Below are 20,245 nucleotides of genomic sequence, written 5' to 3' on the forward strand. Positions count from 1 at the left end.
GAAAGGGGTTTTAGATGTCATGCTAGGCATGCAAATATCTTTATTAAAGGACAGATCAAAGTACTGGTTCTGACCAAGATATGCCCTTAGCTTCCTACTCCAGCCAGGACAGACATGCACTTGCTTTCCTGGAGGAGTTAAGCTTCCATTTTACTGTAGAGATGACAAAATTAACCCCATAGCGACTGAATGATGGTTTCCTGAGCATAGATCCAGGACTGACAGAGTATCCACAGAGCTTATCAATTTGACAATATAAAACACAAGTGAACACATCTGGTAGTTTAATCATTCTGCTACAGTAAGATTGCAGTAAGCAGTTGTGTAACTCCTTAACTTCTTAATAATTTCCCTGTTATTTATAAAAAAAAAAAATCAACTTGATCAGATAATGTAAGCTTCTGATTTCAGAGGGTTATCTTTCTACAGAACTAGAAAAGACAAGGTTATAAGCACAAACTCACAGATTCAAGGGGGAAGAGGCCTCCTTAGTGCTTAGAAGAGGAGGCATCTCAGCCTCACAGCTAGGACTTAGGAGGAAAGCCTCGCCTCTCTTGTACATGGTCCTTTAGAGTCTTAACATTTCAAGATTTTTCTCTCCTGACTTACCATCCTAGGGGCCCTTCCTGGTCCTCTACCGTCATGGAAGCAAAGAGATCCACAAGAACCATCCCTCTATCTTCAAGTCTCCCCTACACGCACCCCTCTCTGATTTATTTTTATTTTGTATGTATATGAGTACCTAAGTGTGTGTATGTGCTCTGGAACTGGGATTACAGTTGCTTGCGAGCCACTCACTGGGGTTGCTGGGAACCAGACCAGGGTCCTCGGCAAAAGCAGCAAGTGTTCCTAACCACTGTACCACCCTTCCATTCCCAGCTCTCATCTGATGATCAATAATAAAGCTGCCTTTAAGATTGAAGCTCGAGCTATCTAATGTACATATTATTTTAGTCCCATGCATATTCAGTTCAACTTTAACCTTTAAGTTGAAGATTAGGGAATTTAAGCATATTCATTTTGATTTTTTTTTTTAATTTCTTAGGAAAAAAAACCTATAGTGTCAATCAGTAAACCTAAGGCTGACAAATTTTAGAATGTGGTTTTTCTAAGGGGGAACATGTGAAAAAGGGATAACAAGAGGGAGTGAATACAAGAATATAATCAAACTTCATTATATGAATATTCAGAAATGTTAAGTAAAAAATGTACTTTCTTTAACTAACACATAAGATAACAAGAAAAGTTACTTTTAAGTATATAAATATGAAAATATACTTCTTTTCAAATAAATTACCCTAAGGATACACATTATAGCTACTATTTCTCTATTTTCATCCCAAGATAAAAGAAGAGACTCCATATTTGGAGTGCTTTTTGTAACTTTTATAATCACTTAATATATATCAAAGAATAATGTGGAATATGGTGGCATAAAGCAAATCCTCTGGATTTTATTTAGAGAAATACAATTCTGCTGTTTTAGTTAAAATTAAAATATTTTAAAAGTTGCATCAAAATAACCATTTAAAAAAATCTTACTATATAAATGCTCTTCTAAGTTTTGCTCCCTTGAAATTGCCAAGCAATGAATGCAAAGTCTGGCACTTTAACCATCGGCGCTACAGAGGCTACTAGTACTTGTTGTAAGTTATAAAGTGATGACCCGTTATCTTCATATGGTTTCATGAAACTGACGCCTTTCTCTACAAGTCATTCCACTCCCTCAGAAGAATGCTAAGCCTTAAATGGGCTGAGGAAACCAGGAAAAAAGAAGAGTTGGAAGCACATGGAATTAAGAGCATTACATCTCAAACTGGTTTGATAGATTTGAGAGGGGTTTTTACTTCTAGTTCAGGAGATAGTGTGTGTCAAGTTATACACAGAACATTAGGTCCAATCAGAAGCATGGCATTCAAAACAGAAAGAGATGGTTACCGTTTGGAGATCCTGGTGGATTCTGTCTGTCTGTCTGTCTGTCTGTCTGTCTGTGATGCACTTGATCGCAAACAGCTCCAGCTTATTAACTCAGCAACATACTTTTGGTAAATCAAACAGGGACCAGAGGGGAACACTAGGAAAGGCACAACCACTGAGGAGTGAAGTTTAAAACAAGAGGCAGCATGAAGAAGGAAAGAATGGGTACGACCTGGTGCATAAATGCTGGCACACCTAGAGGGAGAAACCTTGGGAATCCCATGGGTGCATGAGGAGCCAGAGATGGCCCCATGCCTTTGGAAGGGACAGAGTAGAGAGTCCAGCGCTGAGCAGAATGACGAAGGATAGACACATGAGACCCATAACTAGAAAGAAACAGGAAGAGTGGCTGTGTCAAGAAAACCAACAAAACCACAAGGGTTACCAGAGTGAGTCTTTTGAAGGCCCTGTGGGAGACTCCACTAGAGATAGCTAAGGAGGGTGTGGGAGGAAGAAGCATGAGGAGCAGTCCTAGAGTAAGTGCTCTGGTGCTCCGTAAAACACATGCCTGGCATCTTTTCATGGGAAGTTACTATTATAAAACTATTATCTTTACATGAATATGAGCAATGAAATGCCTAAGTACACAGATGTGTGCTTCAAAGACAGACATGATACTAGGAAAACTTGCCCTACCGTGAAACAGATGTGAAGGTTGAAGACTTCAGCTGCTGAATAATTTGGTACCAGGTATAAAAATGTTAGTGACCTGGGAGGCAGAGGCAGGTGAATTTCTGAGTTCAAAGCCAGCCTGGTCTACAGAGTGAGTTCCAGGACAGCCAGCCAGGGCTATACAGAGAAACCCTGTCTCAACGTACAAAAAAAAAAAAAAAAAATGTTAGTGACCTAACGTGAAGGAAAGAAAGTCTTTCTCAAAGTTATAGAAGCCAGGCTATTACTTGGTCAATCTTCATAATCACATACAACTAATACATAGGGAAGGAGAAAGATCTTAAACATGAATAAATAAAAACTATATAAGTGAAAGTTTACGGTGGTAACCGATATTCTGAGAGAAGCTAATCCTAAGGCAGGCTTTTCCCCCTAAATAAGCGTACTGTTTCAGAGGTCATATAATGTTGCTAATGGACACATTTACAGATGGAAAAATGAAGACAGATGGACTTATCATTCAAGGGTGTAGCCATCTTTCTAATAGAAAACAAGTACCAAGTAATTATTTAACAGCAAAATATCAATTTGACTTATAATCAAATCACCCAAAATTAGACAAAATATGTATGGCCATTTTTTTTCTAATATTACAAAGACTGTTTTAAAATAATATCATTAATTGCACTTCTTAGTGTTTTTCAATGCTTTAAATAAATTGTAATAATAAGCACATGTGAACAGTTCTATAAGTGTCATGATAGAGACTTGATAAGGGGCATAGGTTAAAAACGAGAGTGATTTTTTAGTTTGTAAAAAACAGAAATAATGCACTAACAACACAAGAGGATCAGAAGTTTTTTAGAAGATTAGGAAAACAAAATTTTATTTTTTTCAGACTGACTTATTAAACACTCACTGACACAGGACTAAAACGTAACAAAAGAGCACCGGAAGCAAACACTGACAGCCAATTGGGGATTTACATTTAGAGCCTAAACTCACCATCTTTCTTCCCAGCAGCCAGTTTCCTGCTGATACTAAAACTGCTGGCTTGTTTGGTCTTCCAGTTAACTGTTCCATTTATGCCATCGGCACAGCTTAATAAAAAAGCTTTTCAGAATAAAACAAATGCACACAGAGACATGAAATTAATGTCAAATTAAAAATTACTATCACAGTTACTGTTAACTTGGCTCAGACTACATCTTTTCAGATTAGGAGCTGAATTCCAACTAGCAAATGCTTATTACATGTCAATATGGGGAACCTATAGGAGTAATAAACAAGCAAGACATCATCGGTCCTGCCCCACAAGGAGCTTACAGTCTGCGAGGATTGAATAGTAGCTTCTATACAGAGATGTTGGTTATGAAATGACGCTAATGATGTCCAAAGAATGGTCAAAATCACGAGGACCACAGCACGGCTGGAGGGGAGACAATTATCTCTCGCTGGGGAATTTTCCATTACATCAACTCAGGGTTGAGTTTGGAAATATTACAGTGGCAGCGGTGAGCAGGCTTCGATAGGGTCCAGAGATATAGAGGAAGACTGGAGGGGAGACAATTATCTCTCGCTAGGAATTTTGCATTACCTCAACTCAGAGTTGGGTCTGGAAACTTGAAAGTGGCGGTGACGAAGGCAAGGATTAGGTAAGGTCCTGAGACGCACGTAGTCTATCGAAACCGCCAGCTCAAAGGTAAAGGGGAGACACAGAGGCACCGCCAGGTGCAAGACACGAAGGAGATAATGCTGGCTTCTCAAACCTCAGAGTGCATAGATAAAGGAGAGCCCACGGTGGCTTTGAAGGGTTGATCTAGACTGATACTGGCCAGAGATAGTAAGCCCAGAAGAAAGGTTAACTTCAGGAGAGAGAGGAGACTCAAGTTTGGGATATGTGAAATTTGGGGTCCCAAATGGGCATGCAGGTAAACCCACCTAAGAAGGCAGGGTTCCAGGTCCAGTTATAAACAAATATAAAGGGGTTTCGGGTACAGATTTGAAGTCATTTCTCTTACAGAACTGACAACAGAAGCCAAAGTTCCAGTGCAGCTCTCTGAGGACAGTGTGCCCCCAGGGAACACATTAGAGACCCTAAAATGTTGGGTGGCCTGGAGCATGTACACCATCTGCTCATTCTGTCTCTCTTCATCCAGACTGCTCATCTCTCCGCCCTTACCCTTCAGAGCTCATGGATTTGGCCTCCATGTTTTCTGACACTGGTTCTCTACTCTCCCTCAGAGAAGTCCCACTCTGGGTTCAGCACAGCTACAAATCCCCTAGTGCTTAGCCAATACATCTGTCCTTTCTTCCACAGTCAGAAAGAACACACAAGGAGCTGGGAGAAATGACACATGCTTAAGAGCACACGTTGCTCTTTAAAAAGACACTGGTTTGGCTCTTAGTCCCAACACATGTAGATTGTGACCTAGAAGGCCAGGGAATCTGATGCCTTCTGATCTCCTCAGGCACCCGAATATAGATGGTGCACGTTCATAAACCCAAGAGTTCGTGCATACACATAAAATAAGGAATAAGAAAGGATGCATAATTCAGCAGGGAGAGTAGATAGAGAACGTGTTACTACACACACTTATATTGCAAAATCAGAGAACACCTCCACCAAGAAAAGACAGGGGCAGCCGCAGGTTGGACAACCGAGTCAGAAATGCTGCATCCTCCAATGAAGGAATGAATGTCAAGGAAGAGGGGATGATCCCTTGCTACAAAATGTCCAGAGGATGGGAGCGAGATCAAAGACTCCTAGTTTTCAAAAGCAGAAGATTTACGTGCGACTCCTTGAAAACAGAGCTCTAGGAGACAGGGGAAGGGAAGAGCCAAAGGGCAAAGGTCAAGATGCAGAAGCTGCCATGGAGGTGAGATCAGCCAGGACCAGGAAGCAAAGGGAGCGGCTGGGGGGCAGGGGGAGGAAAGGGTCGGGTCACGTCGGAGAGGAACCTCCAACCTGGGGTCCTATCCGCAGGCTCTAGGAAAGATATGAGGAGAGAGGAAGAGAGCAGAGAAAAAGAAAATGAGACACAAATCCAAGAAAAATAGAATACATAGGGCCAGAAATAGACGAGATGAATAAAGAAAATACATTCTGAATGAGAACGTAAGGAAATGAGAAGCGTCCTGTACAGTCTATCAGCGCTTGTATTAAAAGCCTGGTCTCCATCTGCCAGGAGTTATGTACGGATTTTCTTTTCACATTAACTCTTCAGCAAAAATATTTAACAACAACAACAACAACAACAACAACAAAAAAGCGATTCAAAATCTAGGTTCTAGCTGGGTGTGGTCGCTCATGCCTTTGATGCCTGTGTGTGCTAGTTAGTGAAGGCAGCTGGATAAGGGGATCAAGGAAGCCTCCCTGCTTGAAAACAAACAAACAAACAAAACCCACAGAAACCTAGGTCATTAAAAAACAAAACAAAACAAAACAAAACAAAAAAAAAAAACAATCAAACAAACCAAGTCTTATGGGAAGTATAAGTGAAGGAGTCTAACAAACTCCTCGGATGGCATCAGTTTTAAACTCTGTAAGATTAAGCAAACCAGCTTTATCTACTAAATGGCCAGTCTTACGACTGACTTTCCTAATGAGTGGTTGAGTTGTGCTGTGAGCGAAATTATAAATTTCTAAAACTAGATGAAAAACAAGTGGTAGGCATTCCCAATAACTTAAATTATAAACAAAAATCCAAAGTGCTCAGGATGCCTTATGGCCCAGCCGGCTCCTCTCCAGGAGACGCCTCTTTATTGATTTGAAAGGCAACACGCTGCTTGCGCACCTAGGCAGCCCCTTCAGAATCAATGTCCATGGGCGCCAAAAGGTTTATAACAAATAGACACACAACACATATCCATGGCTCTATAAAAGAAAGTCCAGGCAGATGGGCTACACTACTTCAACATGTGGTTCTCATAAATAATTATGAAGTCTCAAAGACTGACAAATACGAAGGAGAGTAGTCCCGTTGCTTCGGATGCACCAAAACAGGAGGGACCCAGCACTGAAAACCCCTGCCTTCTTACTTCCGGGTAATCTCTTGGAACAATCAGGACATCTGAGTCACCGCTGGGCCGACAGTGGATGGAGAAGCCCACCCTAACAGACTCACTCGGGAAGCAGATGACAAAAGCAACTTTACTTTCCAGCACGGCAGCATTTAGATTTTACTGGCAGACCCCAGCCAAGAGCTTTCACATATTGTTTCACCCAATCCTTACAAACCCAGGTGAATCTATCAATGTGTTTGAAGATTATAGAGGCTTAATCTTAAGGCCCAAGGTAGTAAATCCAGCAGGCAGGCAGCCGCCCAGAAGCTTCTCCGATGCCTGGGAGGTGAGTCATCCCAAGGGAAGCCTGGGCTGAGAGACCAGATAGCACTGGCTTGACCCCTTCCCCCATTCTAGTGAAGCAGTCTTCAGACTGTACCGCACATAAGAGTCACTGTTGAGAGTTTATACAAAACCACACGGCTGCACTTTACGAGAGAGTGGGCTGCTGATGGATGTATGTGCACACCTTTAAGTCTGAGATTGCTGTTCACACACTCTCTTTTTCAGAAGGTGACCAACCTGGCATAAGCGTTGCCAGTCACTTTGGGTTCTCAGCTGGTAAACAAATGCGTCAGCTCTATACCTCCCGGGTCCTCTACAGATATAGCCTAGATGTCTTTCGTAGCATTTAAAAAAAAAAAAAATCTAATTAGTGTTCTAATTGTCAAGGATTCCGGCTGGATAGAACAGTTGCATATATCTCAGAGGTGTTTCTGTATCTTATGGGTCCCAGTGCTTCAAGACCATTTTCCTGTTTTTTTGATATAAGAGGAAACTCAGCCTTTCTTTTAATGTGAGTGAGTGCGTGTGTATGTGTGTATGTGTGTGTGTGTGAGATATGTGCATGGGACTGGGCATGTCATGTTACCCATACATAGGGGTCAGAGGACAAGTTTCTAAGTCAGTCGGTCCCTTCTACTTTATATCGGCCCCAGGGACATGACTCAGGTCTTTTGACTTCATGGAACAGCACCTTTCCGTGGGGCTACTTCACTGATCCATGCACACTCACTTTAATCAAGTTCATATTAATTCATATAATAGCTGACTGACCTCAGAAAACTGAAGCCAAAGGACTCTAAATAAAAGGATAAGTACCGTGGCTCTGCTCCCCAGGTAAGAGGCAGAGTGGCTCAGCAAATGTGGCTGCTTGGACATTCAAGTCCTACACACACCTTAAAGAGAAATCTCACGAGTGTGGAAATGATTATTTGTTTCATGCTTGACATCATGGAAGCTCTTAACTTCTAGTGTTAAAATTCACTGTAAACCACACACTGCCAAAAAAAAAAAAAAAATTACTCACTGCTGGGGGTGTGGGGGAGCTAACATTTGGTAGCATTATTTTCATTAGAAGAAGACCAATGAATTATTTTTTCCTGTGAGGAAAAAAAAGATTTCTTTGAAAAAGCTACCATTCCGTTTAACAAATACCTTCCCTGCACACCACTTTTCAAGACTAAATCTAATGTGTAAAATAATGTCAGCCTCTACAGACAGGTTATTGGACAAACTCCAGAGGTAAAACACACTGTCTTCAGAAATCGTTCAAGGAAGCGGTTCCTGATCATTTTTCACAATTGCACGCACAAGGCTGCTTTCTCTCGTGGGAGAACACAAAGGCACAGAGCACCATGAATCCCGCAGTTAGGCCCTGTACAGTCAGAAACTATCCACGGAATTTGCTGGACCCTCCGTGTCCACAGCATAGCCAAGTCTTCAGTGCTTCCCCTCCAAGAGTCAAAGCCAAATGAATCTGAAGGTGGCTGGTTTGTCCTCCAGTTCCCTAGAGACCATACAAGGCTTAAAAGTTTGTCTTAAGATTTTCTGAATCACTTGGAAGCTTGTAGCAGCATAAGGAGTTTTCATCTAGTCCGGGGCAAGCAGTCTCTGAAGAGAGAATATTGCTCTTTCCCAACCTGGGTAATTTGAAGACTGGGGGAGGAGGGAGCTGCTGTTTAATACAAGCAATTGAAGAGCTATGAATAGTGACTGATTGCTGATGAGCTAATCAGAATGACAAGGGACAGAAATAATAAATAATAACTTGCTCAGACATCACTGTCCAAGTAAACAGCAGGATATGCCAAATGAAATTTAATCTGATTAGCACGCTCACCTTACAAGGGAACTATCAAGCTTTATCACACTTCTCTCTGGGCCCTGCTTCCCTTATTTCTTTACATATTACTCTACTCTAAGGCTTTGCTGAAGTTGTCTGTACAGCCCACATTTTCCACAGCTCTTCCCTTCTATGACTCCCTTCAAAACCTTTTTCTTTTCCCTTTTTAAAAATTAAAAAAAAAAAAAAATCAGCATCATGTGTCTGTGTGAGTGTGTGTCTGTGTGTCTCTGTGTGTGTTTGTGTGTGTGTCTATGTGAGTGTGTGTCTGTGTGAGTGTGTGTGTCTCTGTGTGACTGTCTATGTTTGTGTGTGTGTGCAGTGTGTATGTGTGTGTGTGTGTGTGTGTATGTGTGTGTGTGCAGGCATGAGTGTGTCTGACGTCTGTGGGTGCATGCACATCCACGGAGTATGTTTGGAGATCAACAGAAAATCTTGTGGAATCAGTTCTCTCTTCTCACCTGGACATAGGTTCCAGGGATTGAACGTAGACTGCCGGCTTTCATTATCCGGCAACAATCAACTTTACCCACTGGGCCATCCACCGGGCCCTCTTCCCTCTCCTTTCCTTTTTTTTTTTTTTTTTTTTTTTTTTTTTTTTTTTTTTTTTTTTTTTTTTTTTTTGGTCTCTCTTGGTACAAAAGACTAACTTATTAGCTAGCACTCAAGTTTTCAGGGCAATGCTAGTGAGATTCTGAATGGTTACTATGTTTACACATATTAACTGATTTGATCCTTACACAAACGATGTGAAATAGGTAGCTTGATTTCACAATAAGGATAAGACATCTTAGGAAACAGTGTCACTTGCCACCAGTCACATGCTTCTGAAGTCTCAGGACTGGATTTTGAACCCATTCCGTGGCTGACTGCAAAGTCACTGTTCCCAACTCAACAACCCTCACTCCACACAATTTTTAAAAGAATGCAATGTGTAAGCAGTGTGGCCTCTTCTCGGACACCCTTATTTCTAGCATCGCGACTACTTTTTTTTTTTTTTTTTTTTTTGCTTCTGGGGAGAAAAATACATTGCTGTATTCCTGCATTAGAAAGAACAACAAGTAACGCTTCAGCTCTGCGGTAGAAATGCTGCTGCTGTACTTCTGCATCAAAATAAACACATGACACAAAACAATTCAGTGCCAGAAGAAAATCAACATGCCCGCGAGACTCTAGAAGTGGAAAGGCTTTTCCCAGACTGTCTCTTAAGGCTCTAACAGGTGCCAGAGGGTGCACTCGTCAGAGAAGTGCTTGCTGGGGCAGGGCTTTCAAGTTTTAAAGACCAAAAAAAAAAAAAAAAAAAAAAAAAAAAAAAAAAAAAAAAAAAAAATACTAGCAGAATATGAGCAGCTATTTAATATAATTTAAGATTATTTGAATTATATCATTCTTGAGCAAAGCAGATTATAAGACATAATGAAATAAAATAGAATAAAACAGGCCTAAAGAAAGGCACTGTCCAATGTGAGAACCTCTCTGAAGGAGGCTAGCTGAACCCACATTTTCGTTTTTGTCACCAGTTCTTAAGTGTTTCTGTGCCTCAGCTTCTTCCTCTTCTAGAGGTAGAAACAGAGCAGAATTCGCATCACAGAGGCTCAGTGAGCATTGATTGAGAGACTACACTCAAAACCTTTACAATGAAAGTTAGCACAAAATAATAATCCACCAATAATAGATCTAGTGTTCATTTTCAACTAATGTGAAGAAACATTTGGGCTTCTTTAAATGTTTTTCTGTTTGTTTGTTTGCTTGTTTGCTTTATCTTTTACCTTCAGTTAAAAAATATATATATATATATATATATATATATATATATATATATATATATATCGGCGTTCTGATTTTTTTCTACAACCATGATGGACAAAATAAAATCAAATTTCTATGGCGGGCTATAGAACCTTCTGGAGACATCTCAAAAACAGACTTAAAACCCAGTGCCTCCAGCCCTGTCAAACCCCGCCCCATTGCCTCCTGGGGCTAAGAAGGTATCTGGGCAGGTCCTCCAGCGTGACTCTTAGTCAGGGACTTCTGGCGACTGAGAGTCGCCTTTTACCTCTTTGAAGAGACCAGCTGCAATGTGAATTCCGTTTAGATTCATCTTCCCTGGGATCTCATGAACTCTTAGGTATTTATCCTGAGGAAAGAATGGGACCAAAGGGGGAAAGTCTGCCAGTGTGCATACGGCTCCATTTTGCACTAAGCACGGCTTCAAGACTAGGTGAAAATTAAATTGAGATTTTTTTTTTTTTTGAAGGAGTAAAAGAGACCAGAGGGTTACTCTTTTCTCCAGCTAAGGTTTCTTGTTTGCTCAAATAACTTAGAAGGAGAGTTATTCTTTTGCTACACAGTTCTGTCTTCGGTGGGTGAAAAAGTGAAGCACGGGGACCTCTAACAATAGGCATCCACGGTGGCTATAAACATCATTACTGTCTAATGTCCTCATCTGAAAGAGGGAGGAGGACTGTTTCCCAATGAAGACGGTGGGTGAAAAGCAGACCACAAAATACCCGTGCACTAAGCAAAATCCAGAGTGCTAGTGCGATCTAGTGGAAAGGGATTAAAAAGCAGAGGGTCCCTGCAAGCCACTGGGGTAGGGGCGTGAAGCAGCAGGAAAGATTCCTATGAGAATTCGAAAAATTCAATAATGCTACACCCGTTCCCATTAGGAAGTGTCTAAAGGAGTCTCATATCACATGTTTGCCTTAAACGGCCATTAATTGTCTATGTTATAGGAGCCATGCTTTCTAACTGGCATGCACCCTAACTAACACTTTAATCAGGAAGCTGTATTTTACAAAGTACCTTCTCACATCCCTATTGTCACCTTATCAAGGCCACTCACTGGCTACAGCTTGGACTCTTAATTGTCTTGGCATCTTTCCATATTTTATTCATGTGAAACATATAATTGTACACAGACATACAAACGCCATGCTCTACCATACAAGTGATTCTGTCCACTTCTCATCTAGAGCACACTTGCACGTGGTTACATGTTAAAGCTGCACCGCTTTCTGTCCTGTGGCTCAGTCATAATTTATTTACCATCTCTGTGAATTCAACCGCAGCACCACACTCAGACTGGAGATCTTGCCTTTCCAACCTGATCCCCTTCCGGCGTTACAGAGGCCATGAGGCGGAGGACAGAAATGTAGCAGACATAACCTCCTGGCTAACAGCCTCCAATTCGATCCGATAGCCTCGGTCTGGTTGCACCCCTCGAAAAGTTCCTTCTCCTCTCTTTCCCCCCTACCTCGGCTACATTAGCCTACAAGGTCACTATCTCCAACCTGGATTTAAACCGCCTCCAGTAGCAGACCATTCAGCCCTTTTCTTCACACAGCTGTTAAGAGTACTCTTTTTGAAATGCAAATCTGGTCTTGTCCTGCTTAACCCCCCTCTGAGAGTTCCCATTGGTGTTAGTACAAAGATGAACCTCTTTAAGGTGGTCTACTAGGTCGGGGGAGATTGGCTCCTTGACCCCGCTGGCAGCTTCCTTCCCTGTCTCTTTCTTCTCTCAGCACTTCTTATTTAGCGAGCTCTGGCTGCTCTGAGATCTCCGCAGACCTTCAGGGTCATAAGCACCTTCCCCGATTCACCTCCCTAACGTTTATTCCCCTTCCCTCCTCTGTGCTTCCTTGTGAAAAAACTTCCACCTTTCTTCAAGTCTAGACAAATCCTCTACTAGTGTTTGCAGCATTTAGCTTGGTTCCCGGACAGTACAATCTTATGTGTAATTATCTGATTAATCTTCACACCACATAATCCTGAAAAGAAAAAAAAAAAAAAAAAACTTGATTCATTTTTGTCAACTCAATAGGGTTTAAAAAAAAAAAGTTGGGATAGCTCAGGCTACTTACTACCCAGCATCTGTTAGTGTCCCCCAAACACCTAACACGCCCCTAAAAGTATAAAGTAATTCTTCATTCTTAAAGTTACCAGGTTATTTTTTTCTTCTGGTTTTTCATTATTATTATTATCAACAACACAATAAACATCCATGTCTGTATCTTTGAACACTTCCACCAGTTTACACGTAGGCTAAACATTCAGAAGAAAAACTGCTAGACAAAAAGAAAAAAAAGCATAATTCAAATTCTGATAAGATATCCAGCAGCCTACCATGGCGCGCTGGCCTTTGATTAGAATCAACTCTGTAACTACTGACAATAAAAGATGTCAGAGGTGCTACATTGATTAACTGTTGCACGGGAGAGAAAAGCCTTATCATTTTACCGCCTAGTGAGAAACACCGATTTGTTAAAAGACAGAAAACAAAAATCCTTAGAGCTCATGTTTCCTTTGCTTTTGCATTCAGAGGTAAAACAGAAGCTGTATTTCTTTGCATACTGCTGGAAAAAAAAAAAAACAGGGAAGTGAAACACCCCGATATAACTGCCCTAGGAAAATTAACTGTGATCTCTTTCAAATTCAGAGTGAACCCCAGTCTCCATAATAATCAAAGTGGTGACCAGATGATTGAGTAAAAAGGCAAAGACTGGGAAGGAGTCTACGCCAAGGCTGCCTATCTCCCAAACAGTGTTGAAACCAGCCGGTTTCATTTATCTGAAAAGAAAGTCTGTCCTTCCTGTCACAACAGATGCTGGGTGATCCCCGTGGTACAGGCTGCCAAAGAGCTATTCTAAATGTCTGATTAGCCTAAGGTAATTAGGTAGAAAGTGAGCCGTGTTTAAAGATGATTCTTAAACAATGAAATACATTTAAGCCACTGACATAAACGTTATATTAAAATTCCTAAGTGAAGATTTAAAAGACAAAAACAAAACAACAACAACAAAAAAATCTGACCAGAGTGACCTAAGAAGAAAATGGTATAGACTTTACTAATACATTAATGTCTCAGAGCATAACAGTAGTCATGCCAGCACCAAATACTCATTCAGAAGCAGCACAGTCATCTCCCAAGATAACGAGGTTTTAAAGCTTAAACATTGGGATAATTACTTTGTGGTTTAGGGACATGAGTAAGCCCTGCACTCAAGGAATTGCGAGTAGCCGCCTGCGGATCAGGTGAGCTTTGACAAGCCAGAACCTCACTTTTGAGAGTTTCTCTCCCGGAAATAGGAGCTGAGCCAAAGAATGTCTGTGGCATCCCCAGCAACTGGGAAGAGAGCCACGGCAAGCGGCTGTGTGTATTATTACAACCTCACAGAAGTGCATGGCACTGTTACAAAACGAATAAAAACAGCGAGTGAGAGAGAGAAGAAAGTTATTTAACAGTAAAAATCCACTTCGTGTAATCAGAATGACTGTGGCTCTCCTGCTGACTTCTAACCACTGGAGTAGAGAAGAAAGTTCCAGGTCTTTGGCTGGAGGGAAAGCAGTAGGCCAGAGTGGGTTAGCAAAGACAACAGAATTGCCTCCCTTTTCTTCACATCTCTGACAGAGCCCCTCAATAGTTTGCAAGGTTCCCAATTATTTGATGCAAATTCTATAAAGTCAGAAGTGCTGCTCAGAAAAAGAGGTCCTGGATTCGTTTTGAGCAAACACGTCTCCCAAGTTAGATATGGCTATCAGAATAAATGATCAACGGGCAGGTGCACAGATAAGGAAGAAAAATCTCCCCCAGTACATGTTTGCCATAGTAAGAATGTGTACCCAAGGCAGGCAGAAACCAGGCTCATCCTAACAAGCTGCTAAAGTGCACAGGCTGGAAGCTACGTTTGTTGATTAAGGTCTTAGGGGTTAGTGAAAAGACAAAACCCTTCAACTTTATTATAAAGTGAGATTCCACAGGAGGAAAGAGGGGGGGGGTTACTGCAGTGAGATCTGTCTCACATTCCTCTGAGGAAGAGGAAGGCAAACAGCAAACTATCTTGGGGACCCGTGACCAGGATCTTGCCTGCCAGGTAAACCTGGAGTCCCCAGCCTTCACCACCACTAGGCAGGAGAAACCTGCTCTGGACATCCTTGACAAGAAGGTGACTCTGGGAAGATAGTTTAAGACTAAGGTGCATGTCAGGGAGGAAATGATCTTGCCTTTTTTTCAGATTTTCAAGTTTGCAGTGCGGAGGAGAGAAATATAAACTTACAATTCACAGGACCATTCTTTTTAGAGAGTTTATCAAAGGAGGAAAAAAAAACATGACATGTTTTGTATATCGGTTACACTAATATGTTCAAATCCTCCACTGCAAAAGAGGTCGTCTCGAAGAATAGCTGAAGTAAATTTTCCTGTTGGCCTGCACTGGTAGAAAGGTCTCGAGCTGAGTCTATCTGCACTTTTGCCCACTCACGCTGGTTCTGCCCTCTGAAGCAAACAAAAGGGAGCTTACTTGAAACTAAACATTTCCAGACCCTTTGAGAATACCCACTATGGCAGAGTTGCTAGACCCTCACTAACCCCACAGACTGTTTTGCAAGTTGTCTAATTTGTCAACTACTCTCATCTCCAAACTGCCAGAAATGAACACGATGCTACAGATGGGGTTGAACAGAGCAAGTTCCATCATTTTTACATTAACATCACAGTCTAACCTGCATTTTTATTTTTATAAGGCACATCATGCCATAACTTCTCCCTGATCTTCCTAAAGAACAAGAACCACACACAAGTCACTCTGCTTCTCTTCCTGTCAGTGAACTATAGTTCACTGATTGCTATATTTTGTGCTTGCAGCTAATCACTAAACTCAAATGGTATTTAATTCTAAATTCTGTTATCTGTTTGTAACAGCTATCTCTTTTTCCAGTCACCCATGAACTGCAAAGCAAGCCCTCTAGATCTTTGTCAAAAATCATGTGTGCCAACATTAAACAAGAAGTGACCCAGGGTAAAGAGCTGTGACCTTACCCTGATCTCCCCCTTCTTCAAACCCAGTAACCTATACACACCTGACCAGCACTGGTCCCAGCCAGTCTCCGGCTTATGCAACAATCCTGCTAATTAATTTGCAGACCCTCTTGAACATCGGCCTTCAGCCTGCCAACTGCTTCCCTGAAAGCAAGATTCACTTATCTTTCAAACTAAGGTGTAAAGGACCCACACGGCTTAGAGGTAATGGACATACACATACACACAGAGCAAAGCCCAGGAAAGCAAAGCCCAGCAGTGGAAATGTCTGCAGTAGGCGGTGAGACTGTTTGGGTTTTGCTGTTATCGTTGTTTAATTCATTGCTATCTTTATTACAGTTACATATCTTTAAAAAAAAAAAAAACCTTAACAATGAAAATCATGGACAGAGAACTTGGCTTGGACGGAGTCAATGTGAAATGGCTTTAGACCATTGAGAATATCTTTCCAACCAGAAAACTCTAAGCAGAAAAACAGTCCCTGATAGGACTTGTTGATCCCTGGAAGCATCGGCCTTGCTTTCTTTCCATTAGTGTTGCCTTCTTTCTCTTTCCCCTTTCTTCTTTACTTTTTTTTTTTTTTCAACATTAAATTACTATTTAGACTTAATAAGCTGATAATATAGGAAAGAGTAGATTAGAAAACGAGATACAGCGGTTTAGAAAAAAAGGTCTGGATGATGTGCGCACGTGTGTGTGTGTGTGTGTGTGTGTGTGTGTGTCTGTCTGTCTGTCTGTCTGTGTGTGTATGTGTGTGAGAGAGAGACATGTGTGTGTGTGTCTGTGTGTGTGTGTGTGTGTGTGTGTGCAGTGCATCTCTCTGTCTGCCTTCCTCTGTTAGACAGGTTAGGAACATATGGAAAACACAGGATAGGGACCAAAAACAGAGCAAAGTACAAAGGTTCCCTTCCAGTCCAAGTACTGAACAGACAAACTCAACCTGTGTCATCTGATTAGCTGGGGTCCCTTTTCACACTGAGACTAGGAAATAAAGTAAATAACAGACAGGATGTACATTTAGAATAGAGACTGCTTAAAAGTAAATGTGGGGGAAAAAAAAAAGATCAGGTAGGATAGACTGTGGACAAATAAGAAAAATAGAAAAGAAACGGAGTGTAAACTAATTGTGGAGGGAAAGAAACACCATGTGTAAGCACTGCGCTTATCAAATCCACAAACAATCTGAGTATTTAACTTGAAACATTTTCAACTAGCCAGCATGTCTTCACTGCTTTAGCCTTTTCTTTAAGGGTAATTTTCATCCATGGGAAACTAGTGTTTGAAGCTGAACACGGGCTATCTGTCTCACTCAGGTTATCTCTAGCCAGTTTTTATGGTGTGTTCATTGCCGTCTGTAAAGTCTGTGAGACAAGTGAAAATTCCACCTGGCTTAGAGACATAATTTACTCCCCAGAAGTGAAGTTATGCTATATATACACAGGGTAAACCAATAGCTGCTAGATTTATGGCAAGCTGTTATAATAACGGATCAAAAACAAACAATTCAAACCTTAGTTACTCTTTGAAAAGTGAAATCTTTATCTTGTTTAGAAATAATTTACTCCTAGTACCCTAGAAGCTAAGTCAACTACAGGCAGAAAATAAGCACATTCATATCCATATCAATTTCTCATTAGAAAGGATAAAATCCCCAAATAGGTAGTCTATTATTTGTCTTGTGAAATCTCGACCTTAGCTTTGAACTATAAACCTTCTCACTCCTCTTGAACTTATCCTAAATACAAAAGATAAATCAACAGCTTCATAGATACAGGGCAAATTGCCACAAAATAGGTAAAATGTACAAACAAAAGATGTGCGGTGTCAAAATCCTGCTTAGTGTTAAAACAGAGCCCCGTCACTCCACTCTGAGCTAAAACTGGTGGTAAAGCAAAAGATGATAGCTCCTAGCACTCTTACAAAAATGGATAAAATGTTCCAATACCAAGAGCAGCTAGTTACCTCACTAGGTACCTCAGCTAGTGAGTGATGCATAGAAACACTGCGTGTGCTTCACACTCACCCTTGTGAAAAGCCGGCGCAAAATAATCCACACAGGGGAAAAAAAAAATCTAAAAATCACCTGTATAGTAAATACCATGAGTGCTTAAGATCTTATTTATCAATCTATCAGTATTAGGACATATTGGAATTTAACATTAGTTAAATGCTCAAGTATTTATTAATTTTGTCTATTCACTTAAATATTGTTTGTTCTTTCAGCTAGCAAGAAAGTTTTACCTAAACAGCTGGTATCGCCTTTTCCTTAGGAAAATTATAATTTGAATAAAGTAAAAAAAAAAAGTGTATGAAGAATAAGAAACATCAAGAATATTGATCAGAATTATATCTCCATGTGATAATCCTGAGGCAGGGAGCCACGGCTCAGCTCATTGGTTTGAATACTTAAGTGTTGTTGCTGTTCATATACCTCAATCAGGAAATATTAATTTAATGTTGCTTATTTTTAAAGAAAATTGTAAAATTAGTATTATCTGATGCTCAAAATCTGCTACTTGGAAAGAAAACAAGGGAAGAAATTAATTTGATTCGATATTTAATTTTGAGAAAAAAGTATATACAACCCTAAGAAAAAAACATATTCTTTAGATACCTCTGTAAGCATAGAGGGAAATCTGAAAAGGTAAACCGTACTTTGCCGGCACCACAGCAAGCCGAGGATGTCACAGGTGATCTTGGTTGCCTTAGTAAGGTAATTTCTGGAATTTGGATCATGAGAGAATTACTATTATTACACAAGTACCAACAAAACCATTTCTATTTTTTAAGCCATCAATCAATAAATAAAAATACTGGCTAACATTTTGAAATGAAAAAAGTCAAATTAGTTCAAACCCTGAAAGATGGGTGATTTTTAAAACTTGAATTTTCCTTACTTTTTAGATCCATGTTTGCTGTAAGTCTCAGTTTTTAAAAAAGTGAACTCTTAAAATGCTCCCAGTGAACAGCTTGGTGAATTAACTTTGAGGGGGGAAGAAATTGCTCCTAAGCATATGACAGTCTGGCAGTCACCGGAACAGGGACTGTTAAATAAACATTGTTTTAAAATCCTGGAATCAGTCTGTCTTGCAGAAAAGGATAAACACTTTTAAATTAAAAGTAATGATTATGTTCGCCCAATTTCCTAGATAAATGTCCTTTGCTCTTGGAAATCTGCACTTATTTATTTCTGGAGGTCAACATTTAATTTCTAATAAGTAGATTCCCAGGAAATGAATGAGTTTTTTGCTTAGTGCTAAAAAGCTTAATGCTTTGTACAGCGCAGGGTCCCTTCTACCTTGTCGTACACAATGGGTCAAAGTCTTGTTTTTCCTTTAAGGAAAAAAAAGCTGCAGAAATATTGCTGAAATACGCTCAGTTTTAGTCTTTAAAAAACAAATATGTTTCATCTGTGGTTTATAAATCTAACTCAGTTGTAGACAATTTGATTTTCCTTTTAACCTGAACTTTTTTTTTTTTTTTTGACAAAGATTAGCAACAGATTGCTAATTTTCTCAGCACCTAGGACTTGGAGCGGCTTAGGTGGGAATCCGCATTAAGGTTTTACTTAACATCCTTTCCCCCGTTAGTATTTGAATGCCTTATTCCTTTGCAAATTTCTCTAACGTTAAAAAAAATTTTTTTTACAGGTTTATGTTTCAAGTCAAGGAAATGCTTGGAGCTGAGTCTCGGTGACCTGTTTCAAAGGTTTGAACCTACAGTTACTGTACCCCAAAACATTCATTCACCCACAAGATTTAGAAATACAAAACGGCGCGGGGGGTGGGGGGGGGAATCTGAGGTCTCCGTGTAAACCTCACAAAGTCCGTAGCTGAAGGCTTCCAAAGCCCGCCAAGAACACTGGAAGCATCCACAGCTGTTTTCAATTGTTCTGGCTTTCCCTTCGTAACGTATTTAGTAGGGCAATGGGTGCTGTTTGCAGCATCTCTGGCCCCCAGCCATGGTTGACCCTGACCTGCACACCGCGGTTTGGCTCCCAGAATTTTATGATCCTGCTTCCGTGTTCGGTAAAACCTAAGGAAAAAATCAGGTTCGCGCCACCAGGAAATATGCTTTAAAAAAAAAAAAAAAAAAAAGCGGGGAGGAGGGGAGATTCGGTCTTTTAAATGTCACATTTTGGTGGTCTTTTTCTCTCTCAACCAGATCCCAGAAAATGAGAAAAGATGTACATCTTTGTGTAAGAGAGAAAGCAGCTGGCCAGCCATGTCCTTTGGTTCAGATCTAGGCCAGGGAGTCTCAATTGTGGGGTAAAGCCCCCACCCCCACCCCCACCCCGAGGGGCAACGACCCCCAAGTCTGTTTCAGGGATCAGAAGATGTCCACCACCAGGCTGGGGAGCGAGGAGGGGTGCCCTTCTTAATGGAAACTGGAGCTGAATTCCTACCCTGCTGGACAGGGAGGGGCCGTGGGGGTGCAGAGAGAAAGAGAAGGCCAAGGGTCAAACCTGGGGAGGGACCCACTTAGCCCAAGAGGTGGGCTGCAGGGTGTCCTGAAAGAGGGGTGCTGTGGGGGGGCATTGGGCATAGAGCGGGACTAGCACCCTTTGGGCACGCCCTGGTACCCCGGAACCCGAGTGGGGGAGGGTGAGGCGGCGGCCTGTGGGCCCCTGAACCTCCATGTCGCGCGCA

The 20,245-nt window shown here is 41.1% G+C and overlaps 1 protein-coding gene across 7 annotated transcripts in view; it reads right to left on the minus strand.

Moving 5' to 3' along the window:
- Nucleotides 1-20,245, minus strand: part of Sgce (sarcoglycan epsilon) — a 72,429-nt gene that overhangs the window by 51,947 nt on the left and 237 nt on the right. For 3 of the 7 annotated variants that reach the window (XM_021188814.1, XM_029535344.1, XM_029535345.1), the window contains exon 2: nt 3,595-3,702. The exons of the other annotated variants lie outside the window; for them this stretch is intronic. In XM_021188814.1, the coding sequence (XP_021044473.1) occupies nt 3,595-3,702 (108 nt within the window). The remainder of the gene's footprint in view (nt 1-3,594; nt 3,703-20,245) is intronic. 7 annotated transcript variants of the gene reach the window in all.

Source organism: Mus pahari, chromosome 2, assembly GCF_900095145.1.
Source record: "Mus pahari chromosome 2, PAHARI_EIJ_v1.1, whole genome shotgun sequence".
In the NCBI taxonomy this organism is placed as follows: Eukaryota; Metazoa; Chordata; class Mammalia; order Rodentia; family Muridae; genus Mus; species Mus pahari.